Source organism: Panthera uncia, assembly GCF_023721935.1.
Source record: "Panthera uncia isolate 11264 chromosome A1 unlocalized genomic scaffold, Puncia_PCG_1.0 HiC_scaffold_17, whole genome shotgun sequence".
Classification (NCBI taxonomy): Eukaryota; Metazoa; Chordata; class Mammalia; order Carnivora; family Felidae; genus Panthera; species Panthera uncia.
Window position 1 is genome coordinate 44,369,806 of NW_026057577.1, and position 22,712 is coordinate 44,392,517.

At 37.3% G+C, this 22,712-nt stretch overlaps 1 protein-coding gene and 1 pseudogene across 2 annotated transcripts in view; one reads left to right on the top strand and one right to left on the bottom strand.

The window, feature by feature from the left end:
* Positions 1–22,712, bottom strand: part of DEPDC1B (DEP domain containing 1B) — an 85,719-nt gene that overhangs the window by 8,803 nt on the left and 54,204 nt on the right. For both annotated transcript variants that reach the window (XM_049648547.1, XM_049648549.1), the window contains 2 exons: positions 3,656–3,822; positions 1,247–1,423 (listed from right to left, as the gene is read on the bottom strand). In XM_049648547.1, coding sequence (XP_049504504.1) covers positions 1,247–1,423; positions 3,656–3,822 — 344 coding nt within the window. The remainder of the gene's footprint in view (positions 1–1,246; positions 1,424–3,655; positions 3,823–22,712) is intronic.
* Positions 12,613–13,373, top strand: LOC125934922 (protein YIPF5-like; annotated as a pseudogene).

Below are 22,712 nucleotides of genomic sequence, written 5' to 3' on the forward strand. Positions count from 1 at the left end.
AGGAAAGGGGAGGGGAGGAAAGGGGAGGGGAGGAAAGGGGAGGGGAGAAGGGAAGGGGAAGGGAAAGGGGAGGGGAGGGAATGGAAGGGAAGGAAAGGGAAGGGAGAAGTGGGGAGGCAAGGCAAGACAAGACATGACACAGAAAAACATCTGAAAGACGATAATACTAACTGAATAGATAGTGTTACTCTTAGAGTTTTTGGTGTACATTTTCTATAGTTTCCAAATTCCTTCAATAGATTAGGTTGACAATTACCCAAAATTTTTTGTTTTAATTTTTAAATTGCATGCTGAAACAGGTGAACAGTTATTCACCCTGAAAATACTTTGGGAGGTAGCAGCTCACTGGTCCTTAATCGTGGAACCTCAAAAAGTGCTTAAGCAGAAAGAGGGCCAATCATTCCAAAGGAGGTAAGCAGACCTTTTGCTTGCATTTATCAAGTTTCTGCTCCCACAGGCTGACATACAAACCCCACTTGGGGCCCACATAATAGTTATGCATTACATTTCTTCTGCATCATTTTAACAGAACAATAGTAAAAGCTACCTTTCAACGAGTACCTGCTGTTAAGTCAGACATTTATGCTAGGGGTTTTACAATACAGTATTCTACTCTTAGCAACAATTTTATAGAGCAGGTATGGCCCATTTTAACACTTGCAGAAACTAAAATTCAGAGAGGTTAAGAGACTTGCCCAAGGCCACAAAACCAGGAAAAGGGAAAACCAGGAACTGGCCCAGCCAGGACTTTACGGCTCTAAGGCCATTCTTCTACCACACCACGTTTTATGGAGGCAGTGTGGTATGACAGACCACGGATTCTGGAAATTGAGTTTATGTGTGTGAATCCTGGCTCTGTGACTTAAATTCTCCATGCCTTAGCTCACTCATCGAAAAAATGCAAATATCAATAGTATGTCAGTCACAGGGCGATTATGATCAAGACATGTATTACACATAAATCATTTCCATCAGGAAGTATATGCAGATTCTAAACAAATTCATTTAAGGAAGTTGCAGTCAGAAGTATGCAGTATTGATTACATAACCAAACCAAGTAAGCATTCTGTAAGTTTTCAATAATACCAAACACATACAGAGCTTACCATGCAGCAAGCCCTGTTGGAAGCACTTTGTACAGATTTATTCACTTACTTCTTCCCAACAAGAGGTTCCAAGAAACCTAGCAAGTTTACATGACTTTCTGCTGGCAATTTTAAAGGACTGGTAACATCCCTTTCTTTACCTGGACTCTTCGTAGATGAGCCACACGCTCCTCTATGGAGGTCTGCAAGGCCAAAGGGACTTTCAAAATCTCTTGGTAATTGTCCATTAGAAATGTCACCAACCTCACAGCTAATAACTCATCCAAGTCTACTTCATCCTTGGAACACAAGATGCAACGGGAAAATGTCTGAACCATCTGAAACAAGAAGGGGAGGTATTTTTTAATGAAACACAGATGAAGTCTTCTTTCCCTACAATGAACTGAGTTCCATCTAATTTGCAAAAAACAAATGTGACTAGTCAGGGAGAAATGGCCCACAGGACAGGGTACACATCTAATCTGGCACCTGGCCATACCTGGTCATCTGAGATGGGCTGATTTTTATCAACCAGTAAAACAGAAGATGCGTCTCATCTCACAGAGACTCAGCAGACATGCTTGTCTGAGCAGTTTTTAAAGCACACCCCTTTACAGACAGTTTTAAACATATATGAACGAATTCTGAAAATTATTATCACTACCATTACTTGAATCATGTAGCATTTCAAAGTTCAAAGTACTTTAAAGCCATTTAGTTTACTAATATCCTTATTTCACTACTGATTTTTTTAAAAATCTGCTAGCACAACACATATGCCTCAACAGTTATGTTTTTTCCCAGTTAACTGTAATTTTCTCTAGGATTTTGGGTGTACATTTGACAATCACATTTGGACAAAATCATTAGACTTTGTAACAAGTTCGTTAAATGATGAGACTTTACAAAAAGCAGAAATATAAAAAATATTATGTAGCTGCTTTCATAGAAGGTATATTAACTATTTCCTTCTTTAATACTATCCTTTGGATAGATACTTTTTCCTTTTCCTACTAATTTTACTGCTGACAATCTTATTTTGAAACCTACAAGCATGAAATCATGTAATTCTGCTTAATTAGACTTCATTTCATCAACTTACTGCAGAGGATCCTTTATTTTTCATTCACATGTACGTGTACAGAGAGACACGCAGACAGACATTTTTTACCTGGAGACTATGGACCTTAGGGAATCTGAATGCCTTGAAATTGTATGCAAAATTTTACATGTGTATCCTTCTGGGGAACAGTGCAAAGTTTTCTTCAGCCCTTCACAAAGGCCCATTAGCCCCATTACCTATCTACCCAACCAAAACTAAGGTCAAGAATCCCTCTACTGGGCACTGAGTGCTCCTCTGATCTTACCCCACACTTCTAAAACTGGACCAGAGGACCCCCAGAGGTACACCATGGTTCACCTGGACGTGAAAAGGACATACACCTCAAAGAAGCATCAAATTTGCTCCAAGACCTCCAATTTTGAGGAAAATTAAAAATTTTTGTAATAAGAAATTCTAAACATAAACCCTATTTTAAAAGACATGCTAACATTAGCAAAGTAGAATTTAAAATTAGCATACGTGGCACACATGGGTGGCTCAATGAGTTAAGCTTCTGACTTTGGCTCAGGTCACAATTTCACGGTTCGTGAGTTTGAGCCCCACATCAGGTTCTGCGCTGACAGAGCACAGCCTGCTTGGGATTCTCTTTCCCTCCCTCCCTCTCTGCCCCTCCCCTGCTTGCTCTTTCTCTCCTTCAAAAATAGATAGATAGATAGATAGATAGATAGATAGATAGATAGATAGATAGAGGCGCCTGGGTGGCTCAGTCGGTTGGTTGGGCGTCCAACTTTGGCTCAGGTCATGATCTCACAGCTTGTGAGTTCGAGCCCCGCATCGGGCTCTGTGCTGACAGCTCAGAGCCTGGAGCCTGCTTCGGATTCTGTGTCTCCCTCTCTCTCTGCCCCTAGCTCACTCGCATCCTGTCTCTGTCTCTCTCAAAAATAAATAAACATTAAAAAAATAATAATAAAATAAACAAAAACTTCAAAAAATAATAAAAGAAAATTAGCATACATTGGTAAGCAAAACTGAGAATATTTTATGGACCCTAAGATCATAACCTGAGTGAACAAGTTCTCAATCTCCCTGCCAGGCTATCTGATCCAACTCTGTATTTTACTTCTTTCCTCTTCACCTCATTATACAGGCTGCGTCCACTTGTTATAGTGACAAATGCTTCACAACCCTTTTTGTCCTGGAGGAAAGAATACTGTTTTGAGAGACCACTTATCCTCACTGTCCACCCTTCCTTCTCTTTATGTTGACAGTAGGCCCTAGGCAGCAGACCCCTTTAAACTCAGAGCCTATCCCTACTCACTCTCCACTTTGCATTATGTTATTTAAGACACTAACACCCAAAGTGTTTAGTGTCGGGGTGGTTTCCAAGCGATGGCTCTACAAGCAAGCCTGCCTTGCACCTTCCTCTGGCTGCCAAGCTAGTAAACTCTACTCAGGTGGATTTTATTGCCAAAACTGAAGTCAAGTTAGATGGTAGAGATCAACCTACCAGTGTTCGGGTACCAAGGCCATCACACAGGGGTAGCATCTCCTTATTTAGGCAGATTCTTGCCATCATCCTCATCAACAGCTGTAACTTTCTCCTATTTTCGGGTGGCAGGAGGAGGCAGCAAATCTGAAATGCTTCAATAGCCATTTTCTCTTTCTGTAACAAACCTGATTTAGAAAGAAGTTTTTAATCTTTTAAAACCAATAGCCAACTTGACTCCATTATGTTTACATTTTTCAAATTATGTACTATTAAAATTATATAGAACATGTACACATATCCAACTACACTGGGCCAAATGATTATAGATCTAATGCATTGGCACCGAAAATACAAACCATCAACTAAGGATGACAAATATATAAAACAAATACAGCCATTTCCCTCTCTCAGATTTTTTGTAGTATTCTTTCCCAGCAAACCAAGAGCAGTCAGGTTAAGTCTAACCTAACACTCAACACTCACAGTTACTATAGGATGAAGACAGCATGAGCAAAGATATGAATGTGCCACTGCTGCTCTGAATTGCCCCCTTGTATTATGTCCCTGGGATGAGCAGGGTCACCATCTAACAGGATTCTCACGGACTGAAAACAGGTCCGATTGGCCTACAGTCAGACCACTACCAGATGGCTGCACTTCTTTCCAAACAACACACACCAAATAACCCTTCCTCACACATAAGCTGTTCTTCCTAGCTAAGTGTACCGATTCAATCATGTTATATGCCAGCCCTCCTCAACCAAACTACAGTCTTCTAATACTGTGCTAAAAATCATGGTTCTCTAATACTGTGCTCTCTTCAACCACATTTGTCCCCAGACACATCCACATCCAAACCCTCTAATGAGAAGAAACTGCTTTCATCAATTTATTTGTTCCATGTCCAACCTCTTCAAGTTCCCAATGGTTTCTCTTAGAGGCAAAACCATCTTTGGCACCCAGTAAGTATTTCTGACCATCTATGATATGCCAGGAACTGTGCCAAGTCCTGGAAATATGAAAATATGCCAGGTCCCTCACTCTGAAGAGCTGATGTGCTATGAGGAGACACCCATTAAAAAATTGTAAATGGGGGGCGCCTGGGTGGCTCAGTCAGTTAAGCGTCCGACTTCGGCTCAGGTCACGATCTTGCGGTCCGTGAGTTCGAGCCCCGCGTCAGGCTCTCCGCTGACAGCTCAGAGCCTGGAGCCTGTTTCAGATTCTGTGTCGCCCTCTCTCTGACCCTCCCCCATTCATGCTCTGTCTCTCTCTGTCTCAAAAATAAATAAACATTAAAAAAAATTTTAAAAAAAATTGTAAATGGCAAAATGTGAGAGGTGCTTCAAGAGACATCTGCAAGGGTAACATTAGGGAAATTATAAGTCATTCCTTAGGACACACCACAGGCTTGGCATGGAAGTAAAGCTGGAAAGGTCAACAGAGATGAGATCCAAAAAGGCCTTGAACGCCAGACTAAGGAGCTTGGGTTTGGCCCTGATGGCAGTGGGTGGGCATGGGAGAGAAAAGGAGGCAGAAGGGGAGCTTTAATACACCAAGTTCAATCCTAGATGTTCACTGAAAATACTGCTGCTGATTCTCATCACTAGACCTTCTTTGAACTCTATATAATCAGGTCTATGAAAAGAAAAAAGGTTTATGATCAAATATTAATTCTTTCTTTCACTTATCCAACAAATATTTATTAAGCCTTGCCTGTATTCCAGGAACTATTTTAGAAGAGGACATACAGTAGGGAATAAAAACAAAATCCTTGCCTGATGTCATGGAGCTTACTTTCCAGCAGATAATAAGCAAAGAGGTACAAACATATGGCAGGTGGAAAAATGCTATGGAGAAAAAAGAAAGGAGCAGGGGAGTGATGGGATGTGCTCAGAAAAACATTTCTGGTTTTTTGGGAAAGGTCTCTAAGGAGGTGAAATTTCAGCAGAGATCTGAAAGAAATGAGAGTAAGCCAGAGAAGTTATCTGAGAGACAAATTTCCAAGGTGGAGGAAAGAGCAATGACAGAGATTGTGACACGAGAGTATGTTTGGAGTGTGTGAGGAAAAGCAGTGAGGCCAGTGTGAAGAGAGAGGAGTGTATAAGAGCATTCAAACAGGAAAGGAGGTTAGAGTGGAAGGTAAGAGCCACACCAGGCAGAACCTTGTAGGCTACCATTAAGAATTTTGAGTTTTATTATGAGTGACCTCAGAAATCACTGGAGGGTTCTGGGCAGGGGAATCATTAACCTGAATTACTTTTTACTCTGGCAGCTCTAGAGAGAAGAGATTGTAAGGGGGTAACACAGAAGGAGGAAGATGAGAAGCATGATGACAGTCTGGGTAAGATAGAAGAAGTGGAACTAGTAAGAACTAATTAAATTCTAAATCTCTTTCTCCACAAAGCCTTCTACTTTTTCCATAAAGCTTTCTATCACATTAGCCCACAAATCCCTTCTTTTTCCAAATTATAAACACCTTTTGACAGATTTTACCTTATTTTATTATGATTCATGTATATATACAATATGTATATTGTATATATGTATTGTTTTACGAAAGAGAGAGCAAGCTAATTGAAAGCATAATCCATTTCCTTTGGCAAGCCTTACTTCCTGATAAAATACAGGTGAACATTCAAATACCTATTTGTCGATAGAGTATTACACGGCTATTAAAAGTGGTAAATTTTGAAGTTATGGAACAATATTTCCAGTACAATATTTATGAAGAAAATCACAATAATAAACCTTATAAAAATAAGGTAGTAAAAAGGAAAAGATCAAGACTACATCAATTTTCTTTTAATTTTCAGATTTCTTTGTTGGGACACTGTTAAACTAACACATAAAAGTTACATTCATCAAATCTTTTAAAAAGTCTAAATTCTAAACTTCCAGTTGCTTAAATCCCAAACTTGGAGTTGGTCATGATTCTGGGTTTTATGAAAATTAGGGTGAGAATGTATCAGTAAATCCATCTCAGGAATTAATCTACACAAACCTACACAAATAGGAGACAAAGTCCACCCTTGACTCGCATACATCCCAATAACTCACTGGCCCCCCTGTGAAGCCAGGGACTCCCTTCCTTCTGCCACGGATCCCAAGTGAGAACTCCCTGCAATTCATTCCAATTGCCAACTTCCCACCTCCTGTAAAAAGAGAAGCAATGCTACTGATCCCTTCCTCCATTAAATTCCTAATCTGCCCCAAACAATGCCGCAGCCTCTGGCTGTGGAGAAGCCACCATCAATAGTTTGAATGAGGGAAGCTCCTGCTGAACAACACTCCAGAATGTGGAAGGAAGGAGGGTTGCTTATGCCCAAAGCTTGAAGAGTAACATGAAACTATGAGGCTCCTAATACTCCCTCCTGGAGCCTGGAATGCATTTTACCAGAGGAAGGAAAAACAAAACAAAACAAAACAAAACACTGTAGGGACTGATTAGGCCTACAGTACCATTAGATTTTAACTACAGCTAAAATTCATAATGAATTAAGTATATTCTGTAAATTGATCTTATAACTTAGCTGTCCTTTACAGCACTGCTTCTTGGGGAGGGAGGCAAGGAGCAGAACATTGTTCTAAACAACATACTCTGAAAGGTTTACAACAAATTCTGTCATTTTGACATAATTTAATAATTTATCAGATAAAATTAAAAAATTAAGGTGTTCCTACCTCCCAAAAGGTATAAAAATTGGTACTCCTAATACCCCCTACTTGTTCTTTTTTTTTTTTTTTTTAGAGAGAGAGAGTGTGCATGAGTGGGAGGGTAGGGGTGTCAGAGAAAGAGAGAAAGAGAATGAATCTCAAGCAGGCTCCACTCTTAGCCTGAGGCAGGGCTCCATTCCATGACCCTGGGATCATGATCTGAACCCAAATTCAAGAGCCAGACACTTAACCGACAGAGCCACCCAGGCACCTCTATTTTTTCTAATTATACATTATCACCTCCTAATATACTACAGAATTTACTTTTTTGTTATCTACCATTGTTTCCCCTCTGACTTAATAAAATGTAAGCTCTACATGGGCAGGGATTCCTTTTGTTTACTGATACCTCCAACAGGTAGAACACTACCTGGTAGATCACAGGTGCTTACTAAATATTTTCTGTGGTGAACATGTGAATGAATGACTATATGAATGAAGGAATAACAATGAGTCCTCCCTTGCTAGGATTGGAACTAGAATATCTGGCTTAAGTCCCCGGTCCCATTGATTGTATATGCTTGGACAAGTCACTTAACCTCCATGAATCCCAATTAACCCAGCAGTAAATTGTGGTGGACGGCCATAAAACCGAATCATTGTACTGAACTGAGGGCCCATAGGCTATAAAAGAAAGCCTACGTGAATTGAAACTTTTAATAGCATTGATGATAGCTGCTGCTGCTGCTACTACTACAATTACTACTATTAAATTAAAGCATTAAGACTAATACCAGGGTGGAAAATAGGATGCAAATCAGATGCAACTTTGGCTAGATTTTCTTAAAAGGTCAGTTAAGAAATGTACTGTGCACTAGTACACAGACATGAATTTGGCTCTGGATCTCTGTGATGAGAGAATAAATAAAGTCCCACAATGCCCCAGCAGAACTGTATTACTGAGTAACAAATCATCTAAGAATGCCCTCCTCAAGCCTATATGCCTCAGCAGTTGCATAACCCTATGACAGAGGATGGAAAAAAATATAAACATATGTAAACATCATCTCATGCAATGGTTATGTCAACTTGACCATGCGTAATTCAGAAAGACTCACAATTATGACTTTTTGGTTCACTGGAACAATCTCATGCCCACATTATTATTAGGTAAAAACAGCTATGTCTGACTTACTGATGTTAGAAGGATCTATAACCCTTAAATTTTTCTTGACTTTTTAGCTGAAAGAATGTGGATGCCTTTGTTGCCATCAATGACAGAATTATCACAATATTTGGTAGTTGGCCCCTTGTTAACCTAAAGATTATAGAAGTCTTTGTTAGAATTAACTACTAATGTATAATGTACAATGCTACAGTCTTAAAACTTAGGTGAAAGTTGTTCTTTAGGCAAAAGGCTTACCTTTCAACAGCGTTTCATTTGCTAACTGATATAGCAACTGTGTGGCTGAACACAAGATTTCAAGGATGAATTACAACAGCTGACCTGCTTTGGTTGCTTACTCCAATCAAATAATTCAAATAGATAAAAAGTTCACTGAGAAAAACACAAAAGAAATTATCTCATGTCCATAAGTGGCAAGAATTAGGAGTAGGGACTCACCTGACATGAAAGCAACACTTGCTACAAAGCTATAGTTAATTAAACAGTATGATGCTACCATGAGAAAACATAAAAGACCAACACGACAAATTTGGAAGTCTAGAAACAGGCCCAAGTATGCTTGGGAACCTGATATATCACAGAAATGTCATCACCAATCAGCAAGGAAAGAATGGTCTGTTCAAAAAAGGTGTTTGGAATAACCTAATAACCATATGTCAGGAAAAAAATTGAATCATTAAAATTAAATTATTAAAAATACAGAAAATTCTGACTCCAACCAAGATAGAACAGCAAGGCCCAGACTAACCCTCCCTCTACAAACAGCTAGAAAACTGGACAAATTTTATGCAATAACAATTTCTATACATGGGATAGCGAAACAGTACCATAATTCCTGAGAAAAGAGAACAAAACAAACAAGCTCTACAATTTCCCCACATTATGCCTAGAGACACATTCTAAAACATGTATCAGAGACAGAGAGCTCAAGCAGACGGAAGAGACAGACTGGAGTTTGTGGAGGCTGAGTCAGCTGGACATTGCAAAGCAGAGTTCCAACTGCAGGGAACTAAACAGAAGAAGGGTTCCATAAACCTGCATAGAAATCCCCTGAGACTCTGATGAACACTGAAATGCATATACATGATTAAGGCAAAACTCCAGGAGGTCATACAAAAAGCAACCAGTGAGCTTTGAGCTGAACAGTTCCCAGAGCTCACATAGAAGAGAGCCCTGCTGATCACTGAAGGCATTCCACAGAAAGCCCAGCAGGATTATGCTTCAATAGTAGGACCAAACTTCACTTCAGTAAAGGTTAACCTAATCTGGCCTTAAAAACAGCTTTAAAAATAAGACACAAATGCATCAAAAAGAAATTCAATTAAATTAACTGCCTAAGAGAACAAAGCTTACCCTCTTCAAAGGAAGATAACAAAATTCAGATACTCAACAAGGGAAAACATTTTGTTCAAACAAAATCACTAGACATACCAAGAAGCAAAAAAGTATGACCCATGGCAGGAGAAAAAATTAGTAGAAAATCATAAAAATAGCCACAGATAAAGAACTTAGAGAAAAGTATGTTACAAAAGATATTCTATGTTCTCATATTATTAGAAAATATATAAATACAGGAAGGAGAAAATGGAAGATATAAAGAAAAACCAAATGGAACTTCTAGAAATGAAAAATCCTCATCCTCAAAAGAAACACTCACTAGGTGAGAACCATAGCAGATTAACACTTCAAAAAAAGAAAACTTAAATTCACAGTAAATGAATCAGCCAAAATAGAAGCAAAGTAGGCAAAAAAGTAGGGAAAAAAATAAACAGAGCTGCAGCAAACTGTGGGAAAGCATCAGATGACCTAAACTCTGTGTCATTAGAAAAGTAGGAGTCACAGAAAAAAATATTTGAAGAAATAATTGCTAAAAATGTTCCAAATTTGGTGAAATCGATAAATCAACAGAATAAAAAAATTCAATGAATCAAAGGGCAAAAAACACAAAAAAAAACTCTTAAAAGCACATTATAATTAAATTCCCAAAATCAGTGATAAAGAAAATCTCAAAAACAGTCAGAGGGAAAAAAAGGCACATTACAAACAGAAGAACAAAAATAAGTAATGACCATAGACTTTTCTTCAGAAACTACTTAAGCCAGAAGACACCTTCAAAGTGCTAAATAAATAAAATTATCTTAGAATTCTATATCCATTGAAAATACTTTCCAGAATTAAGTATGAAGAAAGACGTTTCAGAACCCCAACCTCCCACTAAAAATCTACAGCCAAGAGACCTATACCATAAAAATGTCACAGGACATTATTCCAGCAGAAGGAAAATGATACCAGATACTAATGATACCAGATGGATCTGCATAAGGGAATGAAGATTCCCAGAAAAGATTAATATGTGAATAAATGAAAAGAATAATATGTGAATAAAAGATTGCTTTGTGTTCCTTAATTTCTTTAAAAGAAAATTACCTGCCCAAAGAAAAAATAACATACAGTAGGGCTTATTACAAATGTTATAAAACAATATATCACACAAAATGGATGATGATAATATCAGAAAGGATAGAAAAGATTAAAAAAAGGATACAGTAACATGATAACATATGTGAAGAAATATGATATTTAAAGGTAAGCAAAGCTTTCTTGAAACAAAAAGCATGAACCATAAAAGAAAATGATAAAATAGACTTCATCAAAACTAAAAGCTTCTGCTTTTTCAAAGACATTGTTAAGGAAAAGAAACAAAAGACCACAATTTGGGAGAAAATATTTACGATACATAATCAAAGAAAGGACTTATAGGCAGAGTATGCAAACACCTCTTACAACTCAATAAGAGAACAAACAAGCCAATAAAAAGCAGAATATTTCAATAGACACTTCACAAAAGAAGATAACAGAAAAGCCATTGGGCAAATGAAAACATGCTCAATATAACTAGTCATTAGAAACATACAGCTAAAAACCACAGATATAGCACTACCCACCTACTAAGTGAGCTAAAACAAAAGACTGACAGTATCAAATGTTGACAAGGATGTAGAACTACCAAAACTCTTACACATCATGGGGATGTAAAATGGCACAACAATTTTGGAAAATACCTTGTCAGTTTCATAATGAAAGTAAATATACATTTATCATATGACTCAGCAATTCCACCCCTAACTATTTACTCAAAAGGAGTTAAGATACATGTTCATACAGCTTTATTCATAATGGCCCAAGAATGGATACAATCCACCTGTTCTGCAACAAGTAAGTGGATAAACCAATTATGGTTTGTAGTATATCCATGCACTAGAATACTCAGCAAAACAAGCCAGATACAAAGTACATAGTGTATAATCCCACTTGTATGAAACGCTTAAAAATAAAACCTAATCTATCAGATAAAAAGCTTCTATTTCTGGTTGTCTGGTGCCAGTGGTGGCGTTGGGGACTAAGAGAGAGCACAAGAGAACCTTCAGAACTAATGTAAATGACCTGTTAATTTAATGCTAATTACGCTAGTATAAACTCATCAAAACTCACTGAACTACTTAAAATGAGTGCATATTAATTGTATATTATGTATGTTAATTATACCTTAATAAAGTCAACTTTATAAAGTTAAAATAAATTATTTATTCATTTAAATAAATTAAACAAATCAAGAGAAATTAGAGCCCTAAACATGAAAAATGCAAAACTTAAAAATCTTAAAAGTACAGAATCTCTTTGTGAAAGATTTCTTAAGATACACAAGTAAATTAATTTGACCAAAATAGAACATAAAAGGTTTTTTTTTACCTTTTGATTAAAACCAAAAGAGAAGCCACAGACTATGAAATATTTGCAAGACACAAGGTATGAAGAATTAGTACCTAGAATATATTTTTAGAACGAAGAAAGAAAGAAAGAACGAACGAAAGAAAGGAAGAAAGAAAAGGGAAGGAAGAAACCAAGAGAAAAAAATGGGTAAAAGACAGAAAAAGTATTTCACCCAAGAAGAAATCCATATGACCAATAAACAGCAACAAGATTGCTTTTCACACACATCAGATTGCAAAAATTAAAAAGCCCCAGCAATTGTTTGGCCTTGTAACATGTAGCAACAGGGCCAGTTGGGGATCTTAAGCCACGTTTGGGGGTTTTGGGGGGTTGCTGACACTGCTGCCACGTTTGATCATGTACAATGAAAGGCTTTGATAACAAACACAGATTTCTACCAGACAAGTTACAGCATCGATGACCAATCACAGCAATCCTATGACTATGGAGGAAGTGGAGGACCCTATAGCAAACAGTTTGCTGGCTATGACTACTCACAGCAAGGACAATTTGTCCCTCTAGACATGAGGCAGCCATAACAGCCACATACTGGGCCAATTTTCCAGCCAACTCAGGCATACACTCTAACACATTAGCTTGTCTATGGAAAACACTTTGAGGATAAGCCACCTTTATTAGAAGAATCAGGTATCAATTGTGACCACATCTGGCAAAAAACATGAACAGTGTTACATCCATTACAAGTGGCAGATGGCAGCATCATGAATGTGACTGATTTGGCACGACCAATGGTTTTTTGCCTTGCCTTTGGAGCCACATTGTTACTGGCTGGCAAAATCCAGTTTGGCTATGTATGTGGCATAAGTGCACTTGGATGTCTAGAAATGTTTTTGTCTACTAAGCTGAGTATGACAGGTGTTTCATTTGGTTGTGTGGCAAGTGTCCGTGGATACTGTCTTCTTCCCATGATCTTACTTTGCAGCTCTGCAGTGATATTTTCTTTGCAAGGAATGGCAAGAGTCACTCACTGCTGGAATTATTGGATGGTGCAGTTTTTCCCCTTCCAAAATTTTTAATTCTGCATTAGCCATAGAAGAACAGCCACTTCTAGTAGCATATCCCTGTGCTTTGTTGAACGGAGTCTTTGCCCTAATTTCCATTTAATGAACTGAATTTATCTGGCATGTGGACATCACTGGGCCAAAAAGGACTCTGAACTCTTAAACTAGACCAGAGAACTGCTACAGGGCATCTCCCATGCAGATCTAAATTTTGGCTTTTGGCACGGTAGAAGTAAAGATTATCTTTCGTTCATTTTTATAGAACTTCTGAATACTATCTTGGATTTACCTGCAGCATGAGTAGCTTTAAATGTTTGTGCTTATACAAATAAGAAGTGCTATTTCTTTCCTGTTCCTGTGGCCTTTGAAAAACCAAGTGTTTTTTCTTGTAAACTATTAAAATGCTTTTGACAGAATTTTAACAACTGTGGGAAACTAACCACAGAGCTGATAACCTTTCTCAAAACCACCCAGTCATAGTTAAGAAGACACAAGACTTATTGCAGAAATAGTTCTCCAAGGGATTAAGAAAGAAAAATCGCCTGTATTCTCCAGTTAGATGAGCTTGAAGCAAAAATGCAATCCCAATGTAGAGTTTTAGGAGTTTGCCCTTCAAAAATTTGATATTCCTTTAAATTATCTCATGGAGTTTTGCTAAAATTCAACAATAAAAGAAGTTCACAATCTACTTTATTGTAGATGGAAATATGAACACCTGTTGAGATTAGCGTTGAATAAACCATAATGACATAGACTGGCCATGTTAATGTATATAGTTGAATCTCCAAGTTTCCGGGGGGGGGGGGGGGGGGGGGGGAAATCAACACTTTTTTGAGAAAAATACTTAAAATGTCACAATTTCAGTACTGCAGTTATTGATGTAAAGTGCATTTGATGCTTAGTAATTAAATTTTTCCCAATTAAAAAAATTTAATGCCTGATGAAACCAAGTATTGGTAAGAAAAAAAAAATGGTCCAACAGAAATATATTTCTAATATATTTGTAAGTTGCTGTGACTCTGGAAAGCAATTTGCTTCAACTAGTAAAGATGTAAATAGCAAACAGCCCAGTAGTTCAGCTTCTAGATATAGAGAAAGACATAGATGTTTTGTATCACTGCACAGTATATGTGTTAAATTAGGGTGATGGGCACATAGATGTCTCTTATATTACTCTCCACACTGACAATTTAACCACTATCCTCCTCCCAAATAGTACTTAAAGTGAAAGTTTGGAAATCAGATTTCAGGGTCACTCATTTCATGTCATTGGAGAATTATTTTTTCTACAGACAATATTTCCAATAAAAATGAACACAACAACTACTAAATCTTGGCTTCTATATATCATTCTCTACTCACAGGAAGCAAGAATCCTTGAAGAAATGCCTGAGAAAGAAAGAATAAGGACCTTTCCTGCCAGAAAATAAGAAAGTGTTCCAAGAATGATAGGGATGTGGTTTAAAAAATATATAATACATGAGCTAGTTTTTAAGGACCTCCTTCAGGGATTCCAATTACATGTATATTAGACTACTTCATATTGCTCTATATGTCACTAGGGCTATGTTTGACGCATGTTGTTTGTTTTGTTTCTGGACCCTGTTCCCTCTGTGCTTTCTTTAGGCTAGCTTTTATTACTGTATATTCAAGTTCACCGATATTTTCTTCTGCAATGTCTAATCTGTTCCTAAACCCATTCAATGAAATTTCCACTTATAATATTGTGTTTTAAGTCCTAAAGTCCAATTTGGTTCTTTTTCTCTGTTTTTTGTTATGAAATTATCTTTAAATGTACAATTCAGCAGTTTTTAGTATATTTATTAAGTTAGGTCCATCACCACTATCTAATTCCAGAATATTTCTGTCACTCAAAAAAGAAACCCTCATACCAATTAACACTCACTCCCCATTCTCTTCTCCCCTCACCTTGTAGAAAACACTAATCACAGCCACAGATTTGCCTGTTTTGAACATTTCATATAAATGGAATCATACAAAATAAGGTATTTTGTGTCTGGCTTCTTTCACTTAGAATAATGTTTCAAGGTTCAACCATGTTATAGCATGTAACAATACTTCATTCCTTTTCATGGCTGCATAATATTCTATCGTGTGGATATATTAAATATTTTCATTCATCACTTTTTTTCTTTTTAGTTTGTTTTTTAATTTCATTTTTTATTTTTTAAAATTTACATCCAAATTGGTTAGCATACAGTAAAACAATGATTTCAGGAGTAGATTCCTTAATGCCCCTTACCCATTTAGCCCATCTCCTTTTCCACAACCCCTCCACCAAACCTCAGTTTGTTCTCCATATTTATGAGTCTCTTCTGTTTTGGCCCCTTCCCTGTTTTTATATTATTTTTGTTTCCCTTCCCTTATGTTAATTCGTCTTGTCTCTTAAAGTCCTCATATGAGTGAAATCATATGATTTTTGTCTTTCTCTCACTGACTAATTTCACTTAGCATAATACCCTCCAGTTCCATCCACGTAGTTGCAAATGGCAAGATTTCATTCTTTTTGATTGCCGAGTAATACTCCATTGTATAGATATACCACCTCTTCTTTATCCATTCATCCATCGATGGACATTTGGGCTCTTTCCATACTTTGGCTATTGTGGATAGTGCTTCTATAAACATGGGGGTGCATGTTTGCACCTTCGAAACAACACACCTGTATCCCGTGGATAAATGCCTAGTAGTGCAATTGCTGGGTCGTAGGGTAGTTCTATTTTTAGTTTTTTGAGGAACCTCCATACTGTTTTTCAGAGCGGCTACACCAGCTTGCATTCCCACCAACAATGCAAAAGAGATCCTCTTTCTCTACATCCTCACCAATATCTATTGCTGCCTGAGTTGTTAATGTTAGCCAAGCTGACAGGTGTGAGGTGGTATCTCACTGTGGTTTTGATTTGTATTTCCCTGACGATGAGTGATGTTGAGCATTTTTTCATGTGTCAGTTGACCATCTGGATGTCTACCTTGGAGAAGTGTCTATTCATGTCTTTTGCCCATTTCTTCACTGGATTCTTTGTTTTTTGGGTGTTGAAGTTCTTTACAAGTTTTGGATACTAACCCTTTATCTGATATGTTGTTTGCAAATATCTTCTCCCATTCTGTCGGTTGCCTTTTAGTTTTGCTGATTGTTTCCTTCACCGTGCAGAAGTTTTTTATTTTGATGAGGTCCCAGTAGTTCATTTTTGCTTTTGTTTCCCTTGCCTCCAGAGACAAGAGGCAAGAAGTTGAGTAAGTTGAGTAAGAAGTTGCTGCGGCCAAGATCAAAGAGGTTTTTGCCTGATTTCTCCTTGAGGATTTGATGGCTTCCTGTCTTACATTTAGGTCTTTCATCCATTTTGAGTTTATTTTTGTGTATGGTGTAAGACAATGGTCCAGGTTCATTCTTCTGCATGTTGCTGTCCGGTTTTCCCAGCACCACTTGCTGAAGAGACTGTCCTTATTCCATTGGATATTCTTTCCTGCTTTGTCAAAGATTCGTTGGCCATACGTTTGTGGGTCCATTTCTGGGTTCTCTATTCTGTTCTATTGATCTGAGTGTCTGTTCTTGTGCCAGTACCATACTGTCTTGATGATTACAGCTTTGTAGTATAGCTTGAAGTCTGGGACTGTGATGCCTTCTGCTTTGGTTTTCTTTTCCAAGATCGCTTTGGCTATTCGGGGTCTTTTCTGCTCCCATACAAATTTTAGGATTGTTTGTTCTAGCTCCGTGAAGAATGCTGGTGTTACTTTCATAGGGATTGCATTGAATATGTAGATTGCTTTGGGTATTATCAACATTTTAACGATATCTGTTCTTCCTATCCAGGAGCATGGAATCTTTTTCATTTTTTTGTGTCTTCAAATTCTTTCATAAGCTTTCTATAATTTTCAGATTTTTTACCTCTTTGGTTAGATTTATTCCTAGGTATTTTATGGTTTTTGGTGCAACTGTAAATGGGATCGATTCCTTGATTTCTCTGTCGCTTCATTGTTGGTGTATAGGAATGCAACTGATTTCTGTGTGTTGATTTTATATCCTGCAACTTTGCTGAATTCATGAATCAGTTCTAGCAGTTTTTTGGTGGAATCTTTTGGGTTTTCCATATAGAGTATCATGTCATCTGCAAAGAGTGAAAGTTTGACCGCCTCCTGGCCCACCTGGATGCCTTTGATTTCTTTGTGTTGTCTGATTGCTGAGGCTAAGACTTCCAATACTATGTTGAATAACAGTGGTGAGAGTGGACATCCCTGTCTTGTTCCTGACCTTAGGGGAAAGCTCTCAGTTTGTCACCATTGAGGATGATATAGCCGTTGGGTCCTTCACATATGGCTTTTATGACCTCGAGGTATGCTCCTTCTATCCCTACTTTGAGGGTTTTTATCAAGAAAGGATGCTGTATTTTGTCAAATGCTTTCTCTGCATCTATTGAGAGGATCATATGGTTCTTGTCCTTTCTTCTACTGATGTGATGAATCCCGTGAATTGTTTTGCAGATATTGAACCAGCCCTGCATCCCAGGTATAAATCCCACTTGGTCATGGTGAATAATTTTTTTAATGTATTATTGGATCTGGTTGGCTAATATCTTGTTGAGGATTTTTGTATCCATGTTCATCAGGGAAATTGGTCTATAGTTCTCCTTTTTAGTGGGGTCTCTGTCTGGTTTTGGAATCAAGGTAATGCTGGCTTCATAGAAAGAGTTTGGAAGTTTTCCTTCCATTTCTATTTTTTGGAACAGTTTCAAGAGAATAGGTGTTAACTCTTCCTTAAATGTTTGGTAGAATTCCCCTGGAAAGCCATTTGGTCCTGGACACTTGTTTTTTGGCAGATTTTTTATTACTAATTCGATTTCCTTACTGGTTATGGGTCTGTTCAAATTTTCTATTTCTTCCTGTTTCAGTTTTGGTAGTATATATGTTTCTAGGAATTTGTCCATTTCTTCCAGATTACCCACTGGCATACAATTGCTCATAATATTCTCTTATTATTGTTTTTATTTCTGTTGTGTTGGTTGTGATCTCTCTTCTTTCATTCTTGATTTTACTTATTTGGGTCCTTTCCTTTTTCTTCTGGATCAAACTGGCTAGTGGTTTATCAATTTTGTTAATTCTTTCAAAGAACAAGCTTCTAGTTTCATTGATCTGTTTTTTTGGTTTCGATAGCATTAATTTCTGCTCTAATCTTTATTATTTCCTGTCTTCTGCTGGTTTGGGGTTTTATTTGCTGTTCTTTTCCCATCTCCTTAAGGCATAAGGTTAGATTGTGTATCTGAGATCTTTCTTCCTTCTTTAGGAAGGCCTGGATTGCTATATACTTTCCTCTTATGACTGCCTTTGCTGCGTCCCAGAGGTTTGGGGTTGTGGTGTTATCAGTTTCATTGACTTCCATATATTTTTTAATTTCCTCTTTAACTGCTTGGTTAGCCCATTCATTCTTTACTAGGATGTTCTTCAGTCTCCAAGTATTTGTTACCTTTGCAAATTTTTTCTTGTGGTTGATTTCGAGTTTCATAGCATTATGGTCTGAAAATATGCACGGTATGATCTTGATCTTTTTGTACTTACTTAGGGCTGATTTGTGTCCCAGTATATGGTCTATTCTGGAGAACGTTCCATGTGCACTGGAGAAGAATGTATATTCTGCTGCTTTAGGATGAAATGTTCTGAACATATCTGTTAAGTCCATCTGGTCCAGTGTGTCATTCAAAGCCATTGTTTCCTTGTTGATTTTGTGTTTAGATGATCTGTCCATTGCTGAAGGAGGGTGTTGAAGTCCCCTACTATAATGGTATTATTATCAATGAGTGTCTTTATGTTTGTGATTAATTGATTTATATATTTGAGTGCTCTCATATTTGGAGCATAAATGTTTACAATTGTTAGGTCTTCTTGGTGGATAGACCCCTTAATTATGATATAATGCCCTTCTTCATCTCTTCTTACAATCTTTATTTTAAAGTCTAGATTGAGTGATATAAACATGGCTTTCTTTCATCGGCCATTAGCATGATAGATGGTTCTCCATCCCCTTATTTTCAATCTGAAGGTATCTTTAGGTCTAAAGTGGGTCTCTTGTAAACAGCATATAGATGGATATTGTTTTCTTATCCATTCTGTTAACCTATGTCTTTTGATTGGAGCATTGAGTCCATTGACATTTAGAGTGAGTACTGAAAGATATGAATTTGTTGTCATTATGATGCTTATAGAGTTGGAGTGTTGGTGGTGTTCTCTGGTCGTTTCTAATCTTTTGTTGCTTTTGGTGTGTATATATATATTTTCATCTTTTCCCCCCTCAGAAAAGTCCCCCTTAAAATTTCTTGCAGCGCTGGTTTAGTGGTCACAAACTCCTTTAATTTTTGTCTGGGAAACTTTTTATCTCTCCTTCTATTTTGAATGACAGCCTTGCTGGATAAAAAATTCTTGGCTGCATATTTTTCTGATTCAGCACACTGAATATATCCTGCGACCACCAGGTATCAAGCTGTGGAGTTGCAGTCTTTGCGCTCCCCTTGTTTACAGTCTTAATGGAATTTAAACCCTCTTCTTTCTCCTTTCTCCCTTTTCAGTTTAGTCCCTGCGGCTGTTTCCAATTTTCCACTTTCTCTCCAGCTGCTTTTGGGGAGGGGTGCTTTTCCCATATCCCCCCACCCCGTATCTGTCCTCTCTCCACCCACAAAAGCACCTCCCTTCTCGTGGCTTCTCGCTCCCCAAGTTTACCTCTCCCCACCACGTACCTGCTGAGTTCAGTGGTTCAAGTTGTGCAGATTGTTGTGTTAATCCTCAGATCGGTTTTCTAGGTGTATAGGATGGTTTAGTGTTGGTCTGGCTGTATTTCATGGATGCGAGACACACAAAAAGCTTCCATGCTGTTCTGCCATCTTGGCTCCTCCCTCATTCATCATTTCATGGAGATCTCCATTATTTCCACTTTTTGGTTGTTATGAATAATGCTGCCATCAACATTTAGTGGTTGTGTGACATATGTTATCGACTGTTTGGTATATAGCTAAGAGTGGAACTGCTGACTCATATGGCAATGTTTAACCTTTTTTAAAGAAATGCCAAACTGTTTTATAAAAAGGCTATGCCAAAGTAGTTAAGACTTGCCCCAAGAATATATCCGGGGGACACCTGGGTGGCTCATCAATTGAGCATACGACTTCAGCTCAGGTCATCCTCTCATAGTCTGTGAGTTCAAGGCCCATGTTGGGCTCTGTGCTAACAGCTCAGAGCCTGGAGCCTGCTTTCAATTCTGTGTCTCCCTCTCTCTCTGCCCCTCCCCCACCCCCGTCTCTCTCTCAAAAATAAATAAACACAAAATACACCTGGGATTCACACCAATGTGTTCTTCCTCCCTTACACACATAATTATCAACATATAATCATCAACCTGCTTCCAATAAACTCTACTTGGTTTTAATTTAGTTTTAAAATTGACGGTCAGCAATTATTAATTGCTAATTAAAAGATTACACTCTTGAATTAATACCATACTCTATATCCTTTATTAACACTGACAGATATATTTTTCTTGACTATTCTAAGAGTCCTAAAGAAAAAAAATAATAATTTTGGAGTAGGTTTAAAAAGTTTATCTGTCAGCCATCCATCATCGTGTTATATCATTAAGGAGTCTACCACCAAAATCTTCAGGAATCTGAAAAAAAAAGTCTTCAAGCTCTAGTAGCCATTAAGTAAATCTATATTTTAAAAGAAATTGAACCTAGGGAATAAAGGAGACATAAACTAATAGCATTGCTCAACCACATCAAAGCCACAACTTGTAATCACAAAAATATTAACTGGTAGGAAGTTTAGAAAACTGGCAGGGGAATACTTTATAAATTATTCTTTTTAAATATTTTGGAAAGTTTCAAGAGGCAATAGCATAAAAAGTCATAGTCCTAGAATTCCCTTAGCATTAGAAATATAGATATTATAGACAAGGGGAAAAACATGGTCCCAAAGACATTTAACTGTGCCCCAGTTTATCACATCACTATACATGCCAGAGAAAAATAGAAGACTAGATTAAAAGTAAAAATATTTGTAGAATGTGGCAATTTGCAACACTTCCATGCCATTAATCTTGATGAGAGTAGATAGTTCTACTACATGTAAAAGCACATGAATTTCACAAAATACTTTTTGAACTAAAGTACAAGATCTTCCACTACAGAAAGGAATTTTAAAAGCGTGATAGTGGTTTTGAAGCTTATTTTTCTGTCTTTAAAAATCAGAATAAAAAAATAAGAGCAGCTAATATATATATATATATATTATATATATATAATATATATATAATAATATATAATAATAAAACTAATTTTTTTATGGGAGAAGAAAATAGTTAACATTAATGGAATTAACATTAAACATACTTTATTATGTACCTAATAGTGTTCTAAACACTAAACATTATCTCGTTTAATCTTTACAAAAACTCTATAAGGTATTTAACCATCATTAATCCCACTTACAGATAAAGACAGTGAGGCTTAAAGAAATGAGGTCACTTGCCCAAATCACACAGCTAGTTAGTGGCAAAGTGGGGTGTGAGCTTACTTACATGGTCTAGGGCAGACATGCCTCAATACCATTCTATATTACTGACTTTGTCCATGTGGCCAATTATTTCCTAAGGATAAATTCCTATAAGTAGAAATGTTGGCTCAAAGAATATGCACAAATATTTCATACGCAGATAGTCAAAATATCACTCTGCATTCTTCAACTGGGGGCAGAAGTAGATGGTAAAAAGAAGAGAATTTCTCAACATAGTGAAATCTGAAACTAGTTCCTTTATACCAGAGAGAGCACATAAAACCATTTCTTCTCCTCATTTCTCTCTCATCAAGTAAAACTACAATGTAGTGTAACCCTGAAGAAACCTCCAAACCACTTTAAAATGCTAATTCCACCACAAAAAGAAGGAAAAATTGAATGTAACTCTAAACAATATGATCCATAGGGGCCGCCTGGGTGGCTCAGTAGGTTAAGTGGCCGATTCTTGATTTTGGCTCATGTCATGATCTCACAGTTCATGGGTTCAAGCCCCACATCAGGCTCTGGGCTGACAGCACCAAGCCTTCTTGGGATTCTCTCTCTCCCTCTCTGCCTCTTCTGTGTTTGTGTTCTCCCTCTCCCCCACCCTCTCTCTCTCAAAATAAATAAACTTAAAAAAATATATATGATCCATAAGTAAAAAGTTATTTTTTTATCGAAATTTAAAGGACAAACCACATATAGCATAAGCATCTTTCACCATTAACTACTATTACTAGTAATATCTGAGAAATATTACACTTTGAGAGATTTTCTCATTCATTAAATCCTCATAGTCATCTTACTATGTAGGTAAATGGAGATGAAATTTAAAGTAGGGGTTTTTTTCAAAAATTTTTTACTACAACAAAAATTAAGAAATATATGT